The sequence below is a fragment of the Salmo trutta genome, chromosome 1 (genome assembly GCF_901001165.1).
Source record: "Salmo trutta chromosome 1, fSalTru1.1, whole genome shotgun sequence".
Taxonomy (NCBI): domain Eukaryota; kingdom Metazoa; phylum Chordata; class Actinopteri; order Salmoniformes; family Salmonidae; genus Salmo; species Salmo trutta.
Genome location: NC_042957.1, coordinates 67258860 through 67276757, shown reverse-complemented (window position 1 = coordinate 67276757; position 17898 = coordinate 67258860). Strand labels below are relative to the sequence as shown.

Genomic DNA, 17898 nt, shown 5'->3' with positions numbered 1-17898 from the left:
CCAAAGGCGGGAAGGCAGGCGCCAAGCTTAGGTCCAAAACAAACCCATAGAAACGCATTGGTCTTGTTTTGGACATATTTGGGTTCAGGGTTACCTCTTCCTCTCTGACCACACATTTTCTCTGCACTGAACTTTTACCTTCGACCTCTGCTTGAAAAATGAAAGAAATGTAAATGCAATATTCGAGATAAAGGGTGTAAATAAAATATATAAATCGTTTTTTTGTAATCTTACTGAAATTGTATATAAGTTCACCATATTACATTTTATATTTACTTCTGACCTCCAACGCCATGTTGTTCCTCCTACGCATGCGCAGGAGCATAGAAGAGGTCGAATTGAAGAAGTTTCTTTTTTTTCTTTAACAAAAGACAGCAAAATGCCATCGGACTATGATAAAGATGCGTACCCAGAGCCTCCCCGCCAGACTCCCATCGTGGACAAGCAGACGACCCTTCCCAACCCAGCCCTGATTTTGACTAAACTCTTCTATTATTCCGTGGACCTCCCTGTCACCACATTTAGAGGTGAGCTAGCTAGCTAGGCTAACGTTTTGCCAAATATTTTTAACTAACCCATCTGTGGTGTTGCTAACACTAGCTAATGTTGGCTATCTAGCGAGATACATGGAGACAGACCATGGCATTAAACATTTATAATGATAATTGAGGATTTCAAATGTCAGATGTGCAGTTCAGAGAAATTGATTCAGTTAGCTTACTAGGTAGCGTTAATGTCTGAACTAGCAAGTGTTGCGGTTATGCTTTCTACCTAGCTAGGTAGCTATGTGTGTTGCAGTTTTAGTTAGTTTATTCAGGTGTAATGCATAAGTGTTGCATGCAGCGCAATGCATTTGACACTAGCTAGATACTACTCATTCAATTTCATATTACTGTAATTCAGGGTCTAGAAATGCATCCTTCACCTCTTTCCAGTAATATCACTGATCTAACATTGGATAGCTATGTGAAAGCCAAATGTTCCACATAGCTTTCATAAATCCTTTCGTGTGAAATCAGTGAGCAATAGGACTCCTTAAGTACTTTGTACCACATGATCAACAAGAGGTAAATGTTGACATGCTCCCCTCATCTCTCAACAGAACTTGTGGAGGGTATCCACTCCGGCAACAAGTACAACTACTACCACCAGAAGTTCCGTCGTGTCCCCGAGCTGACCGAGTGCACAGAGGGAGACTACACCTGTTACTATGAGGCTGAGATGCAGTGGAGGAGAGATCAGTAAGTATTCCTCTTTCAAGCTCGAGGGCCGCAGTGCCTCTGGCTTTACTTTCCTCCCAATGAAGGTCATTGATTCCCTTGGAAGTACATAGTCATGGTTTTCCAGTCTGAAACAAAGGAAAGTGTGAAAACCAGCAGACACTGTGGTCCTCCAGAAGTTTGACATCCCTCTACACCAACTCATGAGGAAAAACCCATTGACTGGATTAAACGACAAGACATACTGTAACAAAAGGTAGGCCATCTTATCCAGAGCGACTTAGTTAGTGCATTCATCTTAAGATGGCTAGGTGGGACAACCAGTCATAGTAATTTTCCCTCAAAGTACCTATCAGCAAAGTCCGCCAGTAAGAGGGGGAAAAAGTCAAGTGCGAGTTCACGAAAGGCTTTAAACATCTGTTGTATGAAAAGTTTGAAGCCGCATCAATCGTGAAGTTGACCTTACATAGTTTGACCAAGAGATTAATGTTCTGTGGTCAGATATGATAGGACAGTTACAGGCTGACTACACCGCTCGCGTTGCAAAATACATTTAGAAATCTGTTATTCAATTATTGCGCCAACGAGTGTCTGCATTGCCAAGGGCTAAAATAGAAAATCAGTTCTATTTCTGACGCAGATCAGAAGTCCTGTCTCTCCCATCTCCTCATTGGTTTATAGAAGCAGGTACCCACATGCCATCTCCTCATTGGTTATACCCACGTGAGTGACTGAAAGACGAACGAGGTCAGTGGTGGTAATGCATTATGAAAGTTGCCAATCGCAATATAAAGTCAAGAGAAGAAAAGGCCTGGAAGGAAGAGAGATGATTAGAAACGATTCGGTTGACCGTTTTATGTGTGGATTAATTGGTGGAGTAGAGGACCTTGTGCATTTCAGGTAAAATAACAACTCAATGTTTATCCTAGGACAAATTAGCTAGCAACAGCAAGCTAACTAAATAGAACAAATTAGCTAGCAAGTGCAAGCTAACTAGCTAAATTGCCATAAATGTTTAATGCTTTTCGACCTGTCCCCAAATTAATATAATTGGTCCAGAGTTTGTTTTGATATTTTAACCTGCGTTTGGTGTGGGGGACAAAATACATTTATGCACGATGGGGCACACACGCAGCCGGTTTGGGTTCCGTGTTACCCACTGCTTTTAACCATTCATCGGCTCGTCCTGTTTAGTGAATTCACAACCACGCTTGACCCATAACCGTCTGTGTCCCCCCCCCAGTAAGGTGGACCAGGAGATCGTGAAGGTGGTCCAGGAGCGTCTGAGGGCCTGCCAGCAGAGGGAGGGTACCAGCTACCACCAGAACTGTTCCAAGGAGCTGCAGCAGTTTGCAGACGTGGCCAAGGCCTACCAGTCACGCTGTATGTACCACTCACTCCAGTCATGCCTCAATTACAATTCATGGTTGTAAATATGGCGGTAACACTGTTGATAGCATGTTCCAAGCATCTACGGGGCACGAATGACAGCTAGGCCTATGCTTCGCTCAAACCTCCAACTTGCAACCACTGACAGCACCATCATTGAGTCTGTGCAGATGTATGTTTTAATTTCTGAATAATACTGATGAAAAAAGAAAAGAAAAAAAACTCTTGCCAGAGAGAGAAGATCAACAGACCCAAGCCCGGATAAATGAAGGTTACATATGTAACCACGGTTATGTGAGCTATATGGATCACGCCAATATATTGGTATCACTCCGCAGCGGAGGGATATATCCGAGGTGAGGATTTACAGATTTACTCCCGTGTACACCTGTGTAACGGCTAGGGTCCACCCCTATATATAGACCCCATGGCCGTGACATGTTATCTACATCATTTGAGGCGCCTCTAGCACCGTAAAGGATTGGAGCGATCCATATAGCTCACATAACGAAGGTTATGTATGTAACCACGGTTCTGTTTCACTATATTGGATCACTCCAATATTTTGGTATACTCGTACCAGATTAGTCGGTGCTAGAGGGACCTGGCCAGCCAGCGACGAAGTCCCAGCGCGGGACCAAGACGCAGGGGCCGTCAATGTGGAAGAGGAAGGGGAGGCGACGCCCAGGACCACTGAACCAACCGCAGAGCGAGGTGCCACATTTACCCGATAGTACCTAGCAAAGGTGCACGAGGAAGCCCAGCTGGCCGCAGCACAGATATCAGCGAGGGCACTCCTCTCAGTAGAGCCCAGGGCACACCAACACCTCGTGTTGAATGTGCCACCACAGATCCCAGCACTGGCCTGCCAGCAAGGCAGGTATGCTGTCGTAATCGTTTCCTCGATCCAGTGAGAGAGCCTCTGCTTTTATAGCCCAGCCCCCAGGACTCTCTCGCCATAGCAGACAAAGAGCTGGTCTGTTGTTCTCACTGACTGTGTCTGCTCCACATAGGCAGCCACAGCATGCCGGAGGGAGGGGGGGGGTGTCGTAAGCAGACAGGATAAAAGGGATGTTCACATGCCTGTCTGACAGAACCTTCGGGAGGAATGAAGTGTTGGGACGGAGATATATATACTCCCCCCGGGGTCCATCCGGTAGCACTCAGAACTTACTGAAAGAGCATGGAGCTCACCCACCCTCTTCATGGAAGTAATCACTACCAAGAAAGCCACCTTCATAGTCTGCCTCCCTGAAACACCTCTCTAACGTTTCGAAAGGCGGCTTTGCCAAAGCTGCCAAGACCACATCCAGATCCCAGCTCGCCATTGAGTGGGTCCTAGCTGGACGCAGGCGACGAACCCCATTCATAAACCTGGAGACCAAGGGATGGCACCCCACTGGCCTGTCCATCCACCCCACATGGCAGGCAGATATAGCGGCCAAATACCCTCACAGTGTAGAGGCTGTCAAGCCCTCATCCAAGTGAGACTGCAGGTATTGGAGGACATAGTGCACCCCGCATGACTTGGGCACAACCTCAATACTAGTGCACCAAGAGCAGAACAACCGCCAGCGCAACTGGTATGCCGCGGTTATAGCCGGCGCCCTAGCGTTCTGCATGGTGTTCATTACACCCTCTTGTAGTCTTAACATGGACCATTGGTGCCGTTCAGTGGCCAATCCCACAGACTGAGACAGTGCGGCCACAGAGTTCCCCCGGCCTGAGACAGCAGGTCTGGTCTCGGGAAGTTGCCAAGGTGTCCCAGGCGACAGGAGAAGGCTGAACCAGGGTCGTCTGGGCCAGTATGGGGCCACCAGAAGCAGACTATGCTCTGCCAACCTGGTCCTATCCAGCACAGCCTGGATCAGGGGAAAAGGGGGGAATGTGTAAAGCTCCAGCCCTGGCCAATCGTGAGCCAGAGCATCCAAGCACAGAGGCCCTGGTGGCTCCGACATGGGAGTACCACAGGGGGCAGTGCGCATTGTCCAGGGAGGCAAATGGGTCCACCTGCACCCTCCCAAACTTGTCCCACAGGTGCTTCACCACCTGGGGATGTAGGCTCTTGTCCCAAGGTGGTGGGCCCTCCCTTGAGAGCATATCCGCTGCCACATTCAGGATGCCAGGTACGTGCGCTGCGCGTAGAGACGCTAGACGTTCCAGCGGCATGAACCGTCTCAAGGTTAGTAGGGACCGGGAGACCCTATCGGTCTGCCCCAGAATGTCATTAACCCCTGTGCCAAAGGTCAGTGATGGGGAAAGTGACAGCGCCACCTCAGCAATGCCCTGAGGCACTGTGCGGTTACCCGCAGGTGACGGTGTCGCTTCGGGTGCAGCCGGTGGGAGTTAAACCACCGTTGAAGAGGTTAGAGATGGAGCAGGCCCAGGGGAATCAACGAGGCCGCCGTCAGCAAGCCTAACAGGCGTTTGCAAGTTAGGACGGATACCATCCGCCCCTGCCGAAAGTGGTTGAGGCAAGATAAGATCGCCTGAACCCTTCTGGTGGGCAGGCATGCTCTCATGAGGACTGAGTCCAGTTCCATGCCAATGAAGGCCACCCTCTGGGTTGGCGTCAGACGACTCTTGTCATTTACAGTAATGCCCAGCCCGCCGATATGGGTCAGGAGCATGTCCCTGTCTGACAGCACCTGGGTCCCAGTTGGGGCACAAATCAGCCAATCGTCCAGGTAATTGAGGATCAACAACCCTCGGGATGTGAGAGGTGCCAGGACAGCGTCCATGCACTTTGTGAAAGTGCGGGGGGCCAAGGAGAGGCCGAAGGGAAGAACCATGAATTCTCGTCAGCCCTCCAAAAGCGAATCGGCGGTACGCCAATGAGCTGTGTGAACAGGAACATGGAAATACGCATCCCTCAGGTCCAGCGTCACAAACCACTGTTCCCTGGACACAACCTGCAACACGCAGCTGGGGACAACATGTGGAACCTCAGTACCTTTAAGTACCCATTGAGGTTGCGGAGGTCCAGAATCGGTCGAAACCTTCAGTCTCTTTTTGGGACCACACAATAAGTGGAGTAGAACCCACCACAACGTTCTGAACTCTCAATTCTGCGGATGGCACCCTTGTCCAGGAGTGAGGAGATCTTCAGCCGCAGGGGGTCGGCCACCGTGGTGACACTAAGGCCCCTGAAGGACAGGGTGCCGGCACCGGAATTGGAGTCGGTACCCCAAGAGCATTGTGGACAACACCCATGGGGACTCCACACACTCCTCCCACTTTGCCCTTTGAGACCAGGAGAAGCGGCCGGGGAAGGGTGTGTCAGGGGTCCTGCCGGGGCCCGCCTCTGGCGCCCCAAGCTCCTGGGTCCCACAGGCACGTCCCTATGGTGGTGAAGGTTGACAGGTTGTTGTTCCACCGCACCCCTCCCCGCTGTCGTTGCTCAGCACAAGGCGATGGGGCAGGAGAGGGACCCCACCGTCGTTCGGGTGCAAGTGGGTGGTGACAGTCTGTCTGCCTTGGTCCCGGCGTCTGAGGCGGCATGAACCGTCTCAAGGTTAGTAGGGACCGGGAGACCCTATCGGTCTGCCCCAGAATGTCATTAACCCCTGTGCCAAAGGTCAGTGATGGGGAGAGTGGCAAATGCGCCATGGTCCATCCGTTGGAGCGGGCCACATCCCTCTGGAGCAGGGAAAGCAGACGAGACACCTCCATCGCTTCACGGAGGAGCTCCTCTGTGCCCCCCTGCAGCCGGGGCAACAGAGTGCAGATCGACCTGCAGCAGCATGCCGCGTTGGTAAGGTGGCCAAGAGAGCAAAGGGACCCATATGTGGCTTTCAAGCACATCAAAGACTCTGTGGGGGGGTCCCGGCTTCAGTCACGGGTTCTGCCCTATAATCTCTGGGAGGACCATGGCAGCTATCATGGTGTCCATGGTCGGGTACTCCTGGAGGCCAAGTGACTCTGCGCCCGCCACCTAACACCATGGTCCAGTCTCTGCTGTGAGTCGGAAGCGCCCCCTGGCAAAGGCCCAGCTCTCCTGCAAGGCCTCGCGGAACTCAGCAGAGATGGGGACAGATGGAGGGTCACCACTGTCCACCAGTTTGATGTCCAGTGCAGTGGCTACCCGAGTGAGTAGGCCCCCTCATAGCCTCTCGAGCCGCTGGGGGCGATGAAGCCCCACGCCACTCCTGTCAGCCTGGTAGCCCCGCTCACGGTGGTGAACAGTGCCAGCATCGTCCCCCAGGAACAGCTGTAGTTGCCATCGAAGCTATCAACCTCCTGACGCAGGGCATGCGCCCTCCTTTCAAGGTGGTCCCAGTTGTCCGACTCCTGCCACTGTCCAGGACTGGCAGCAGATGGGCTCTGCCTGCGGTGGCTCTGACCACACTTCATTGGAGGGGTACTGGGCCCAGTAAAGGGACTAACAGCTCACTGGCGCACCACTCCTGAGGGAGGGAGCTCGTCCCCAGCCTGAGCCTGGCCGACCCATTCGCGCAGGCGCTCTGAGAACACCACACAAAACAGGCATCCAGTAGGGCGCTCCACCGCCCTCTCCGCGTGGCTCAAACCCAGGCAGTGCATACGAGGTATTTGGCTCTCCGGGGGGGGATGCCACCATCACACCTGTCCAAGGGAAGCCATAAACTCAGCCAAGCCAGCAAGGCCACAGAGCAGGGGTCCGACGCCCTGGTAGAGCTTATGTCGTGACCCGCTTGGAGGAATAAGAACCCGGTGAGGGATAAATTACCCAGTACCTCTGCAAAAACAGGTGGGGGACCCGTATGGGGAAAAACAGGCAGACAAAAAAAACACATTGAGGTAATGGATTTGATTTGTATATTTTTATTTTTTATTTTTACACCAACTGCAATATTACCTAGCAGTAAAAAAATAAAAACCAGCACCATATGATGGAGTAACTATAAGGAACTCCAAAGTTATTATCTCAATGTAGTGGAAGCCCACCACGATACTCTTACATTCTGCAGGGGAAAGAACCAGAAAAAAATCTTGTAGGGTAAATAGCAGAGAACCCGCACCTATGGCGCGGTGACAGCATGTTAAGCAACTCATAGCACACACACAGAACAAGCCAGTCGGCAAGTTGTGTAAGGTAAATACAGTTTGTAGCAGCAAGAGCTGTATAGCAATATATTAAAGGATGCACACGGAGTCGAAACACAAGCGCGACAAACCACGGGCGGAAAGATACAGATCAACCGCACACAGCAAGTGGAGCACTCAAGAGGAGGGGCTGCTCCAGGCTGCAAACAGCCTGTGAGTATACTTCCACAAGTGACTTACCAAGCGAACTTCAGAAAGTTTGTACCTCAAACCATACAGACATCCGCCAAGAAAATGAAAGAACGTGTCGCGGCCATGGGGTCTATATATAGGGGCGGACCCCAGCCATGACACGGAAGTAAATCTGTAAATCCTCACATCGGACGTATCCCTCCGCCGCGGAGTGATCCAATATAGTGAAACATAACTTCAGGTGTCAGTTGTGTTCAGTAGGCACCAATGGTAGAAAACATTTCGAAACATAAGTGCCGCTGCCCAAATTATTCCAATATAAATCATTTCATGACACCTCCCGGGAAGAATTTCCTGCAGTGGAATGCAGAAATGTTAAGGCTGTGAGGCTACTGTTCCATTGCATTGACAAGCTGTTGTCCTTCCTCTGTTGTAGATGGGGATCTGGGAGCCTACGCCAGCTCAAGGAAATGTCTGATGAAGCAGAAAGACAGGATGATGGCGGCCGAGGCAAAAGCTTAAACAATATAACCCCTAATCACTCTGTTCCAAGTCTCTCTCCTATGTATGAAATGTAGAGTAAATATGTTTATTGGGAAAAAGAACTCTCCTCATTGTATTGTTTAGCTGTAGTAACAGACAACTTTTTGAATGAGCTGCATTTACCCTTGACTACAGCAGTTTTTAGCCTTCTCCAGAACTCAAACCATTCTTGAATAGTAACTGTTGTGGTCTAGTCCCGCTGGGCTGCAAGTACACTGCCACAAGTAGTACTGAATCTCAAGGTGTTTAACCTGATTGCACGTCCCTGCTCCTCACTTGATCAAAACGCATTGGGGTCTGAGCGGAAAAGCCTTGAATATTCTCATTTCAAGGGGACACAGAATACAAGGAATCTGACTCATTTGGGATTCATCTTGGTCGAATTCAAGAAGTCCAACGTTGTGAAATGAGCAGCCATGATTAAATCTACATGATAGCACATCTATCAAAGCCGGAGGTTTTAACCCACTGAACACGCAAGTCATTTTTAAAGCAGTCAATGTTCATTCTGATTCTAAAAGAAAGCTGGTTTGTCAATGAATTCAAAATGGTTTCAGATTTTTTTTTCATTTAAGACCACTGGGCCAGTCACTCTTAAATAGCACCTGGGCCAGCACAGGTGTAACACCTTCCCACTAATGTGACGGCAACCAGCACAGGTGTAACACATGCTGACTAATAAGGTGACACCAATCAGCGTGCCCTACGTGCTAAAGAACAACCTTAAAACAAATGGAAAAACCAAAGCTTGTAATGAGATATGCAGGAGCATTAGCACGGTTGCTACATCATAGTGCCTTCAGAAAGTATTCATACTCCAAATTATTCCACATTGTTACAGCCTGAATTTAAACTGGATTAAATGTTTTTCTCACCCATTTACATGTAGTGCCCCATAATGAAAACCAGTTTTGAAACATACATATCTCTTACATAAGTATTAACACATGGCTAAGTGCTGTTATCGCAACGCAGTGCCTGGATACAGCCCTTAGCCGTGGTATATTGGCCATATACCAAACCCCCCCCAAGGTGCCTTACTATTAAACTGGTTACCAACCATGGTATACAGTACGATATACCTCAGCATTCACAGATTGAACCAGTTTATAGTACGTTAAAATCCACTTCAGCAGTGAGTCTTTCTGGGTATGTCTAAGAGCTTTGTACAATATTTGCAAAATCTTTAATTATTCAAGCCCTGTCAAGTTTGAACATTGCCAGAGATTTTACTCAACTAGGCCACCCAGGAACATTGGTCTCGGTAAACTCATATTTGGCCTTGTTTTGTGTTTGTACTGCCGAAATGTGAATTTGTCAAAAAGCAGACAAATTCTCTAGGATTTTGCCTGTGCTTATTTTTATCCTAAAAACTCACTGACAAACATATCCATAACATGATGCAGCCACCACCATGCTTGAAAATGAGTGGTACTCAGCAGTGTTGGATTTTCCCCAATGGTCATTACTCTGCACATTTTTTGCAGTTTTACTCACGCCCTACTACAAACAGAATACACGTTTTGCAAAATGTGTATTCTGTACATGCATCCTTTTCATTGTCAATTAGGTTAGTTATGGAGTGACTTCCTTGACACATCCAGTTCTTGCTGCCATTAAACTTTTAGTCACCATTGGCCTCGAGGTGAAATTGGTGAATCACCGCTTTAACTTGTGGGATACAGCAATAAGGTAGTTATTCAAAACTCAAGTCCATGCAACTGGTTTAGTATATTTTTTGCATACTTGATGCAACACCTACCAGATGTTTTATTTGCAAAGACATCTAGCAATACCATTTTGCCATGGGGTATTGTATGTAGGCCAGTGACAATCATTTTAATATTGACTAACAAATTATCAGTACGAATTTGCGGAACAGCCAGCAGCTAAGCCAGAGGAATCCAAATCTTAACCTATGAGGTTAATTAATTGCACCCACCTGGTCTCCAAGGTCTAAATCAATCTGACTTCTAGGGAAGACTGGGGGTTTAGAGCAGTGCTGGTTAAATCCAGATTTTAAGGAGGGAACCAAACCCTATAAGTCTTCATTACTTGAAGTAATAATAAACCATGGTGTCAAAATGCCCAAAATGGAGTTGAACTTATTACCGTCACATGAGCTAGCTAGCCACCAGCATCTTAATTCATCACACAATATTCTAGCCACATTACAGCACATCAGTTTTAGAAAACAGTATTGGTGTTAAACCCTTTATTTAATCCACTGTACAAAAGTGTTTAGGAGGATGCCGGGACAGCTGCAGCCGTCCTCTGCACAGACACCCTGGTGTGGGTCTTGGCCAGGTGATCAGTGAACTCCTGCAGGACACAAAATTGACACTTTCACACATCCAAGTTCCTTAGTGTCAATAACATACTTAACCCAGGTCTGTTAGTGTTTATTAATATATCACATACTATAGCAACACAGATCTAGACTGCCCATTTGTACATTGATCTCTCATGTCACGCTACAGTTGTATTGCAGTTGATCGAATTGAAAGGATTTGGTGTGCACCCCTCAAAGACAACCACAATAATTACTGTATGCCTCCTTCAGTAACCCATTCACTTTTGAGACGATGAACGGGCAATACAAAGGCAACATTTATTTTGTTCCCATCCTTACAATGAAACATGGAAAAGGGCTTTATAAACCCAATCCATTATCATGAATGTGGAGGGCATCGAGGCTTTAGAACTGACCTGGTAAGGAGACTTGGTGAAGACTGTCTCCTTCCACAGATCAGGGGTCAGGTAGCTGTAGGTCTTGGAGATGGCATCAAAGGTAGCCTTGGCTGTAAAGACACACTCTTTATCAATTCACGTTTATGTACCCGACTATGCTACTGTAGTGACTGGGGCTGGATGTTGAGCACAGAAAAGGGGAACAGAAGAGACTATTAGGAAGTCTTTCTGCCGTGCATTACCATACTCGTTAGTTTACCTCCAGATTAACGACAACTACACCACTTATGGGTGAAGCTGAGCAGAGCTAGGAGGGGGATGCGACTGCACTGATAATACCCATTAAAAACACCATTGAAAATAAGTCAACACAGCGTAGGTTTCTTACCGAAGTTGCCTAGAGTGGCAGTGCAGCCCCTGGCCGAGGTGTAGCAATCGTCAATACCAGCCATCGTGAGCAGCTTCTTGGGCACAGGGGCAGACACGATGCCAGTACCACGGGGCGCGGGGATCAGACGCACCAGGACGGAGCCGCAACGACCAGTCACCTTGCATGGCACGGTGTGGGGCTTGCCGATCTTGTTCCCCCAGTATCCTCTCCTCACAGGCACGATGGACAGCTTTGCTAGGATGATGGCTCCTCGAATGGCAGTGGCCACCTCCTTGGAGCACTTCACCCCCAGGCCTACATGGCCGTTGTAGTCACCAATGGCAACAAAGGCTTTGAACCTGGTGCGCTGGCCAGCCCTGGTCTGCTTCTGGACAGGCATAATCTTCAGCACCTCATCTTTCAACGAGGACCCCAGGAAGAAGTCAATGATCTCAGACTCCTATAACGTGGTAAAACAATTTCAGAAAAGGCAGGATGGAAACAAAACTTTTAAACGCGTCATATGAGTGAACTGCTCAGTGCTTTTAGTTTAAGAACATGTACAGCTATGGAAACCATTAAGTAGTCATTTACCTTGATGGGCAGGGAGTAGAGATAGATTTCCTCCAGAGACTTGATCTTCATGTCCTTAACAAGGCGACCCAGCTTGGTCACTGGCACCCACTGAAAGAGAAGCAGTTATATTAACTTATTTGTACATTTAGTAGACAGTAAACAGACCGACTTAGTGGCACATGAGAACAGTGTTTTTTTCTCACACGTGGGAATCAAACCCAACCCTGCAAACACCATGCTCCCAACTACTGAGCCACAGGACCACCAACTATTAGTTGTCTGAGATCTACCTATAACCTTGCCATGGAAGAGACACAGCAGGGCCTCAAACAGTCTCAGTTCTCTCTAGCAGACACTATAGGAAAGAACAAAGCCACTCCAGGCCAAGCCTTGCTGACAAAGGTCTGCAGAATCAACTTCTGTAGGGTTTCAAAATGGCTGACTAAGAATCACTTGAATTATGAATAAACATAAACCCAACATACTGCACATGCAACGTCTATCACGCCAGTTTAGTCTCCATTCGTGATAGTCTTCATTGTAACCAGAAAGCAAAACAAGGGCTCATGGATGTCAACTCACTTCCTTGTCCTCGGACTTGCCGCCCCTGGCACCGCGTCCACGACCTCGACCACGGCCTCTGCCGCGTCCACGACCACGACCCCGGTCGCCACTGCCAAAACCTCCACGGAAACCTCCACGTTCTCCACCGGCGTTGTCCGCCATTTGCTGTTGAGAAAGAAAAGAGTAAACGTCAGAATAAGTAACGATGAGCTACCTAAATCCGCGTCACCAAGGCCGCATCAACGTCATGGCTCGTGGAATTGCTTAGCGCACTGGCTAGCGAATTAAATATTATAGGATAAGAAACACGAACGCAATGAACGGCGTCACATCGTTAAGGTTTCTGAACGAAACATTTACATATTGTACAGTAAACATAACGAGTACCACATTGAAATGTATTGTAGCCATGTGCGCTAACGAGGAACTGGTCATTCACAATTATCATTAATTGCCTAAACATTTTTCAATTTGGTTCTAAATCAACTGTTAACAGTACATTTAAGGATTTCTACCATCAAACAGTGAAGTCCGTAAAGCGATCACAGAGATGCTTGTGGATGTCGTTGAATAAAGAATTGTTCGACATGTTACTTACGTGTTCTGTATAACAGGAAGAAGGCCCTAGTCTGGTTCCGTTTGTATTTATATGAGGCAAACCTCGCGATAGTTTCTACACCCTGTAATCTGTATGATAAAACTTCTGGATTCTATTAAAGGTTTTTGAAATATACTGACTTCTATGCATACAAATATGGGAGTTGTATTATGTCTTATTTTGGAATTGCATGTTGCTGAGCTCTGTTCCATATGGAATATATAAATAGTTGTAGTGGTTTATTATAGCCAGTAAGGGCCAACATTGGACCTCCTGGAAGTAACATTTCATGCAAACAGATAAAACATTTGTTTTTATTGTCACATGTAGAATGTGCATATACATAATGATATAACACAACAAATCACACAGGTTAAAGGTTGCTGACTTTATTTATAAAAAATATCATCCTTTACAAATCAAAATGTTAAAGGACACCGTACAAAATTGTTCCAACTTTATACATTTTCAAATTAAATATGAAGTTTCATTATCAACACACCCTCAAAGCAATTATGACTAAATGTGCTATTTGAGGCAGTCCATCCCTGAAAATTCAATTTCCACAGGTCTTTCATACTTGGTGCTATGAATAAAATAAACTCGGCATAGTCCTAAACAGTTCAAGTGTCAGAGATAATTGTGTGTGTGAGTCATTTTTAGAAATACATTACATCAGGACTCAGGAGCTGCTGTTACTGCTACTGAAACTCCCACTGGTTTGACCCAGGTCCTCCTCTTCCACCTCCTCCAGTTCGTCCATGACCTCCAGGCTCTCACAGATCAGGCCGATCTGCCTCTTCATGTCAGCCATGGTGCTCTGCATCCTCCTCATCTTCCTTCGGAGGGCTGCTGCGATGGCCCGGTGGTTCCTCTGCCTGGCCTCGTACTCATGCCTCAGCTGCCTGTAGCAGTTGTGCTTGGCCTGGGTGCGGTGGGACAGCACGGTGCCACAGCCCATGTGGCAGGGTTGGCTCCAGTGCTCACAGTGCCTGGCGTGGGCATCCAGGTCCCTGCGGAGGAGCTGGGCACGGCAGCCCTGGTAGGGGCAGGGAATGAGCTGGAACAGGCAGCTCATGCTGTGGCAGTACTGCTCTGACAGGGCTAAGGTATGCGGGCAGCCACGGATCTTGTTTTTACACTGGGGGAAAAGATGGGGGAGAGAAGGGCAGAAGTCATTTTCCCTTGGCATTTTCCACTTTGTTACATTACAGCCTTATTCTAAATTGATTAAATTGTTTTTTCCCCTCATCAAGCTACACACAATACCCCATAATGACAAAGCAAAAACAGGTTTTTCAAAATTTTTGCAAATTATAATAAAAATAAATAAATATCACATCTACATAAGTATTCAGACCCTTTACTTCGTTGAAGCACCTTCGGTAGCGATTACAGCATCAAGTCTTCTTGGGAGGACACTACAAGCTTGGCACACCTGTATTTGGGGAGTTTCTCCCATTCTTCTCTGCAGATCCTCTCAAGCTCTGCCAGGTTGGATGGGGAGCGTCGCTGCACAGCTATTTTCAGGTCTCTCCAGAGATCTTTGATCGGGTTCAAGTCCGGGCTCTAGCTGGGCCCCTCAAGGACATTTAGAGACTTGTCCCAAAGCCACTTTTGTGTTGTCTTGGCTGTGTGCTTAGGGTTGTTGTCCTGTTGGAAGGTGAACCTTCGCCCCAGTCTGAGGTCCTGAGCGCTCTGGAGTAGGTTTTCATCAGGTATCTCTGCACTTTGCTCCGTTCATCTTTCCTGACTAGTCTCCTAGTCCCTGCTGCTGAAAAACATCCCCACAGCATGATGCTGCCACCACCATGCTTCACCGTAGGGATGGTGCCAGGTTACCTCCAGACGTGAAGCTTGGCATTCAGGCCAAAGAGTTCAATCTTCGTTTAATCAGACCATGGGATCTTGTTTCTCATTACCTTTAGGTGCCTTTGAGCAAACTCCAAGCGGGCTGTCATGTGCCCTTTTCTGAGGAGTGGCTTCTGTCTGGCCACTACCATAAATGTATGATTGATGGAGTGCTGCAGAGATAGTTGTCCTTCTGGAAGGTTCGCCCATCTCCACAGAGGAACTCTAGAGCTCTGTCAGAGTGACCATTGGGTTCTTGGTCACCTCCCTGAACAAGGCCCTTCTCCCCCGATTGCTCAGTTTGGCCGGGCGGCCAGCTCTAGGAAGAGTCTAGGGGGTTCCAAACTTCTTCCATTTAAGAATGATCGAGGCCATCGTGTTCTTTGGAACGTTCAATGCTGCAGAAATGTTTTGGTACCCTTCCCCAGATCTGTGCCTCGACACAATCCTGTCTTGGAGCTCTACGGACAATTCCTTCAACCTCATGGCGTTTTTGCTCTGACATGCACTGTCAACTGTGGGACCTTATATAGACAGGTGTGTGCCTTTCCAAATCATGTCCAATCAATTGAATTTACCACAGGTGGAATCCAATCACATTGTAGAAACATCTCAAGGATCATCAATGGAAACAGGATGCTCCTGATCTCAATTTGGTCAAAGAGTAAATTATAAGACCCACATCTGGTGACTTTTCAGTAACTTTTTATTGAACAAAGCGTTTGTTACATATTTAATGCCAGCTTTTAACAAGAGTATCTGATGCTCCATTAATACTTACTGTAAACCAGGTTAGCATGTGCTAATCTTGTGTGCCAGACTGTCGGAGTATATGCAATATTCAGAAACACACGCATCTGGCTCTATGAGATTAAGCATGAACACACCCATGGGGCAAGTAAGCAGAAGTTTTCTGCAAGAGATTAGGTTGCTCCAAGTGTGTGTTTTTCTCTAACAAAAAAATTACATTTCTTTACCTTGATCTTTAGGCGACCGATCACCTTGCTTAGCTTGAACATCACAAATATCAAGCTCTGGTTGACAGGCTTTCTGCAGCAGGGGCAGGTCTGCTGTCTGCACCTCAAGAACAATAAGGAATCATCTTCACTCACAAATTGTCATCATCGGTTTAAATTTAGGCTACAGTAGAATAATAACCTATTTCTTACTATAGTAACAAATATACTAATAACTATTACTATAGGCCTATACTACAACAATGTGAATTTGAGACATTTTGGGACAGTTTCCCTGACACAGATTAAACCTATAGTATTGGACTATGAAGCTATTCCAATGGAGAAACTGTCTGGGAAACTGTCTTCATCCAACCATGATCTATGGACGCAATAATGTTTGCTTGTGATGAGGCACAGGCAGTACCTCTTCAGCCATTGTAAAATGCATTTCTTGCAGAAGATGTGGTGGCATGCAGCTCTTACTGGGCACCTGAGGACCCCGTGGCAAATGGTGCAGATCAGGTCATAGTCTGGGGTCTCTACAAACAGCTCCACATCATGACCCCCACTCTGCAAAGACATGTCCGGGTCGGCCTGAACACAACAGTTACAGAAAAGTGTCTTTACTTTATTTATAGTGATAGGTTCTTCTTCTTTTTTTAACGCAAAATGCATTTTACAGATTATTTTATCCAGAGCACCAAAGTGCACTGAGACTAGAGCAGAATAAAGAAGTATGTATGTTACAATCTGAGAAAGTATATCATTCTAGTTTGTAATGATGAATATTTGGCCTAAAGAAAGGGCCACCACCAGCCCATAATAATGTCAACAATTCAGTGTCACCCATGAGCAGTGACAATAGACTTCTTCTGGAACGTCAATATAAGACAGACCATGTGACAAAAAAAACAGTTCTGTTTATTCTCATAACTAGGAATAACATGAAATAATTATGAACGTTTTAAATGTTCCGCTTGTCATGACTGATTAAAAAAAGAAGTGTGTTTTTAACCCCCACCCATTGCAATCTTTTCTGTAGTGGCTTTCAGAGCACAAGTATATTTTGGTAGTGGCTCTGTTTTTAAACATAAGGAAAAGGGAATGTCTGCCCCGCAAACATCACAATATGACAAATGCCGTTCAATCTTTGTAAAGAGTTATAAATCAAAACGAATAGTAAAACAACATAGCCATGAAATAATACAAAAAATGTTATATTATAACAGAAAATATTTGATAAATAATTTACATCTATTGTCAATAGCATACTCAACCTTTGATTACTCAAGTTACAAATATAGTTATTAAGTTATTTACTCACCATAATAATCACCTCTGTTCAGCAAGTATCTATTCCTGTTGTCTATTAACGTATCATACACACTCATGTAGGCAACTCAGAGAACACACACAGATGAACATTCCTGTCGTAACATAAACGAGTGACCATGCGCACTGACATATTCAAACACCTCTAAATTATATAAAGCACGGAACTGGGGTAAATTGTAATAGGCCGTGTCGTTTCCCTCCTGTTCTAGCACCAGTCGCCAATCCCCTAGCTGTGAATGATAATTCTTTGTCGTTTTGAATAGGCGTTTACTCTCTAGTATCATCTCTTCTCGATTGTATTGTCACCGGTTACAAGTGTGGGCCATTTGGCAGTTTGTTCATCATTTTATTTGTATTACATCAATGAAATGCACCCTATGTATACATTTATATTCAGTATAATTTTATCTTTCTGCGCATGGTGCAGAAAACACATAGAATATAAAATGGTTTAACAATTATCGAGTTTTTTCCTCCGGGAATTTCTAACTGCAAAGAAGCCCAAAACGTTTGGCTGTGCATTCTAGCCAATCACTGTCGTGCGTTTTCTTTCCACGCTCGCTGTCATATGACGTACAATGTGAG

At 46.5% G+C, this 17898-nt stretch overlaps 4 protein-coding genes and 1 non-coding gene across 7 annotated transcripts; 2 read left to right on the top strand and 3 right to left on the bottom strand.

Moving 5' to 3' along the window:
* The first annotated feature begins 303 nt into the window (after positions 1-303).
* On the top strand, positions 304-9247 carry LOC115205881 (NADH dehydrogenase [ubiquinone] 1 beta subcomplex subunit 10). The gene is made up of 4 exons (XM_029772287.1): positions 304-527; positions 1103-1241; positions 2464-2603; positions 8263-9247. The coding sequence occupies exons 1-4, from the start codon at positions 380-382 to the stop codon at positions 8346-8348; spliced, it is 513 nt and encodes a 170-aa protein (XP_029628147.1). The 5' UTR covers positions 304-379; the 3' UTR covers positions 8349-9247.
* LOC115205872 (uncharacterized) lies at positions 2610-7764 on the top strand. Its single transcript, XM_029772274.1, has 2 exons — positions 2610-4791; positions 6124-7764. Exons 1-2 carry the CDS (start codon positions 4417-4419, stop codon positions 6526-6528), a joined length of 780 nt encoding a protein of 259 aa, XP_029628134.1. The 5' UTR covers positions 2610-4416; the 3' UTR covers positions 6529-7764.
* Positions 9248-10554: 1307 nt separating the features above from the next.
* LOC115205868 (40S ribosomal protein S2) lies at positions 10555-12772 on the bottom strand. The gene is made up of 5 exons (XM_029772261.1): positions 12589-12772; positions 12025-12114; positions 11449-11890; positions 11079-11170; positions 10555-10691 (listed from the first exon to the last, which is right to left on the bottom strand). Exons 1-5 carry the CDS (start codon positions 12730-12732, stop codon positions 10611-10613), a joined length of 849 nt encoding a protein of 282 aa, XP_029628121.1. The 5' UTR covers positions 12733-12772; the 3' UTR covers positions 10555-10610.
* Positions 12280-12416, bottom strand: LOC115147537 (small nucleolar RNA SNORA9). The gene has a single exon (XR_003866389.1). It is a non-coding gene; the product is annotated as a small nucleolar RNA SNORA9 (small nucleolar RNA).
* Positions 12773-13537: 765 nt separating the features above from the next.
* Positions 13538-17893, bottom strand: LOC115205834 (RING finger protein 151). Of its 3 annotated transcripts, none has more exons than XM_029772197.1 (4): positions 17303-17893; positions 16403-16572; positions 15997-16099; positions 13538-14309 (listed from the first exon to the last, which is right to left on the bottom strand). In XM_029772197.1, the coding sequence occupies exons 1-4, from the start codon at positions 17303-17305 to the stop codon at positions 13851-13853; spliced, it is 735 nt and encodes a 244-aa protein (XP_029628057.1). In that variant the 5' UTR covers positions 17306-17893; the 3' UTR covers positions 13538-13850. The 3 variants fall into 3 exon arrangements, with proteins under 3 accessions (XP_029628057.1, XP_029628067.1, XP_029628077.1); XM_029772207.1 differs by having other exon boundaries at positions 15997-16093; XM_029772217.1 differs by having other exon boundaries at positions 15997-16093; positions 16469-16572.
* Positions 17894-17898: the final 5 nt, after the last annotated feature.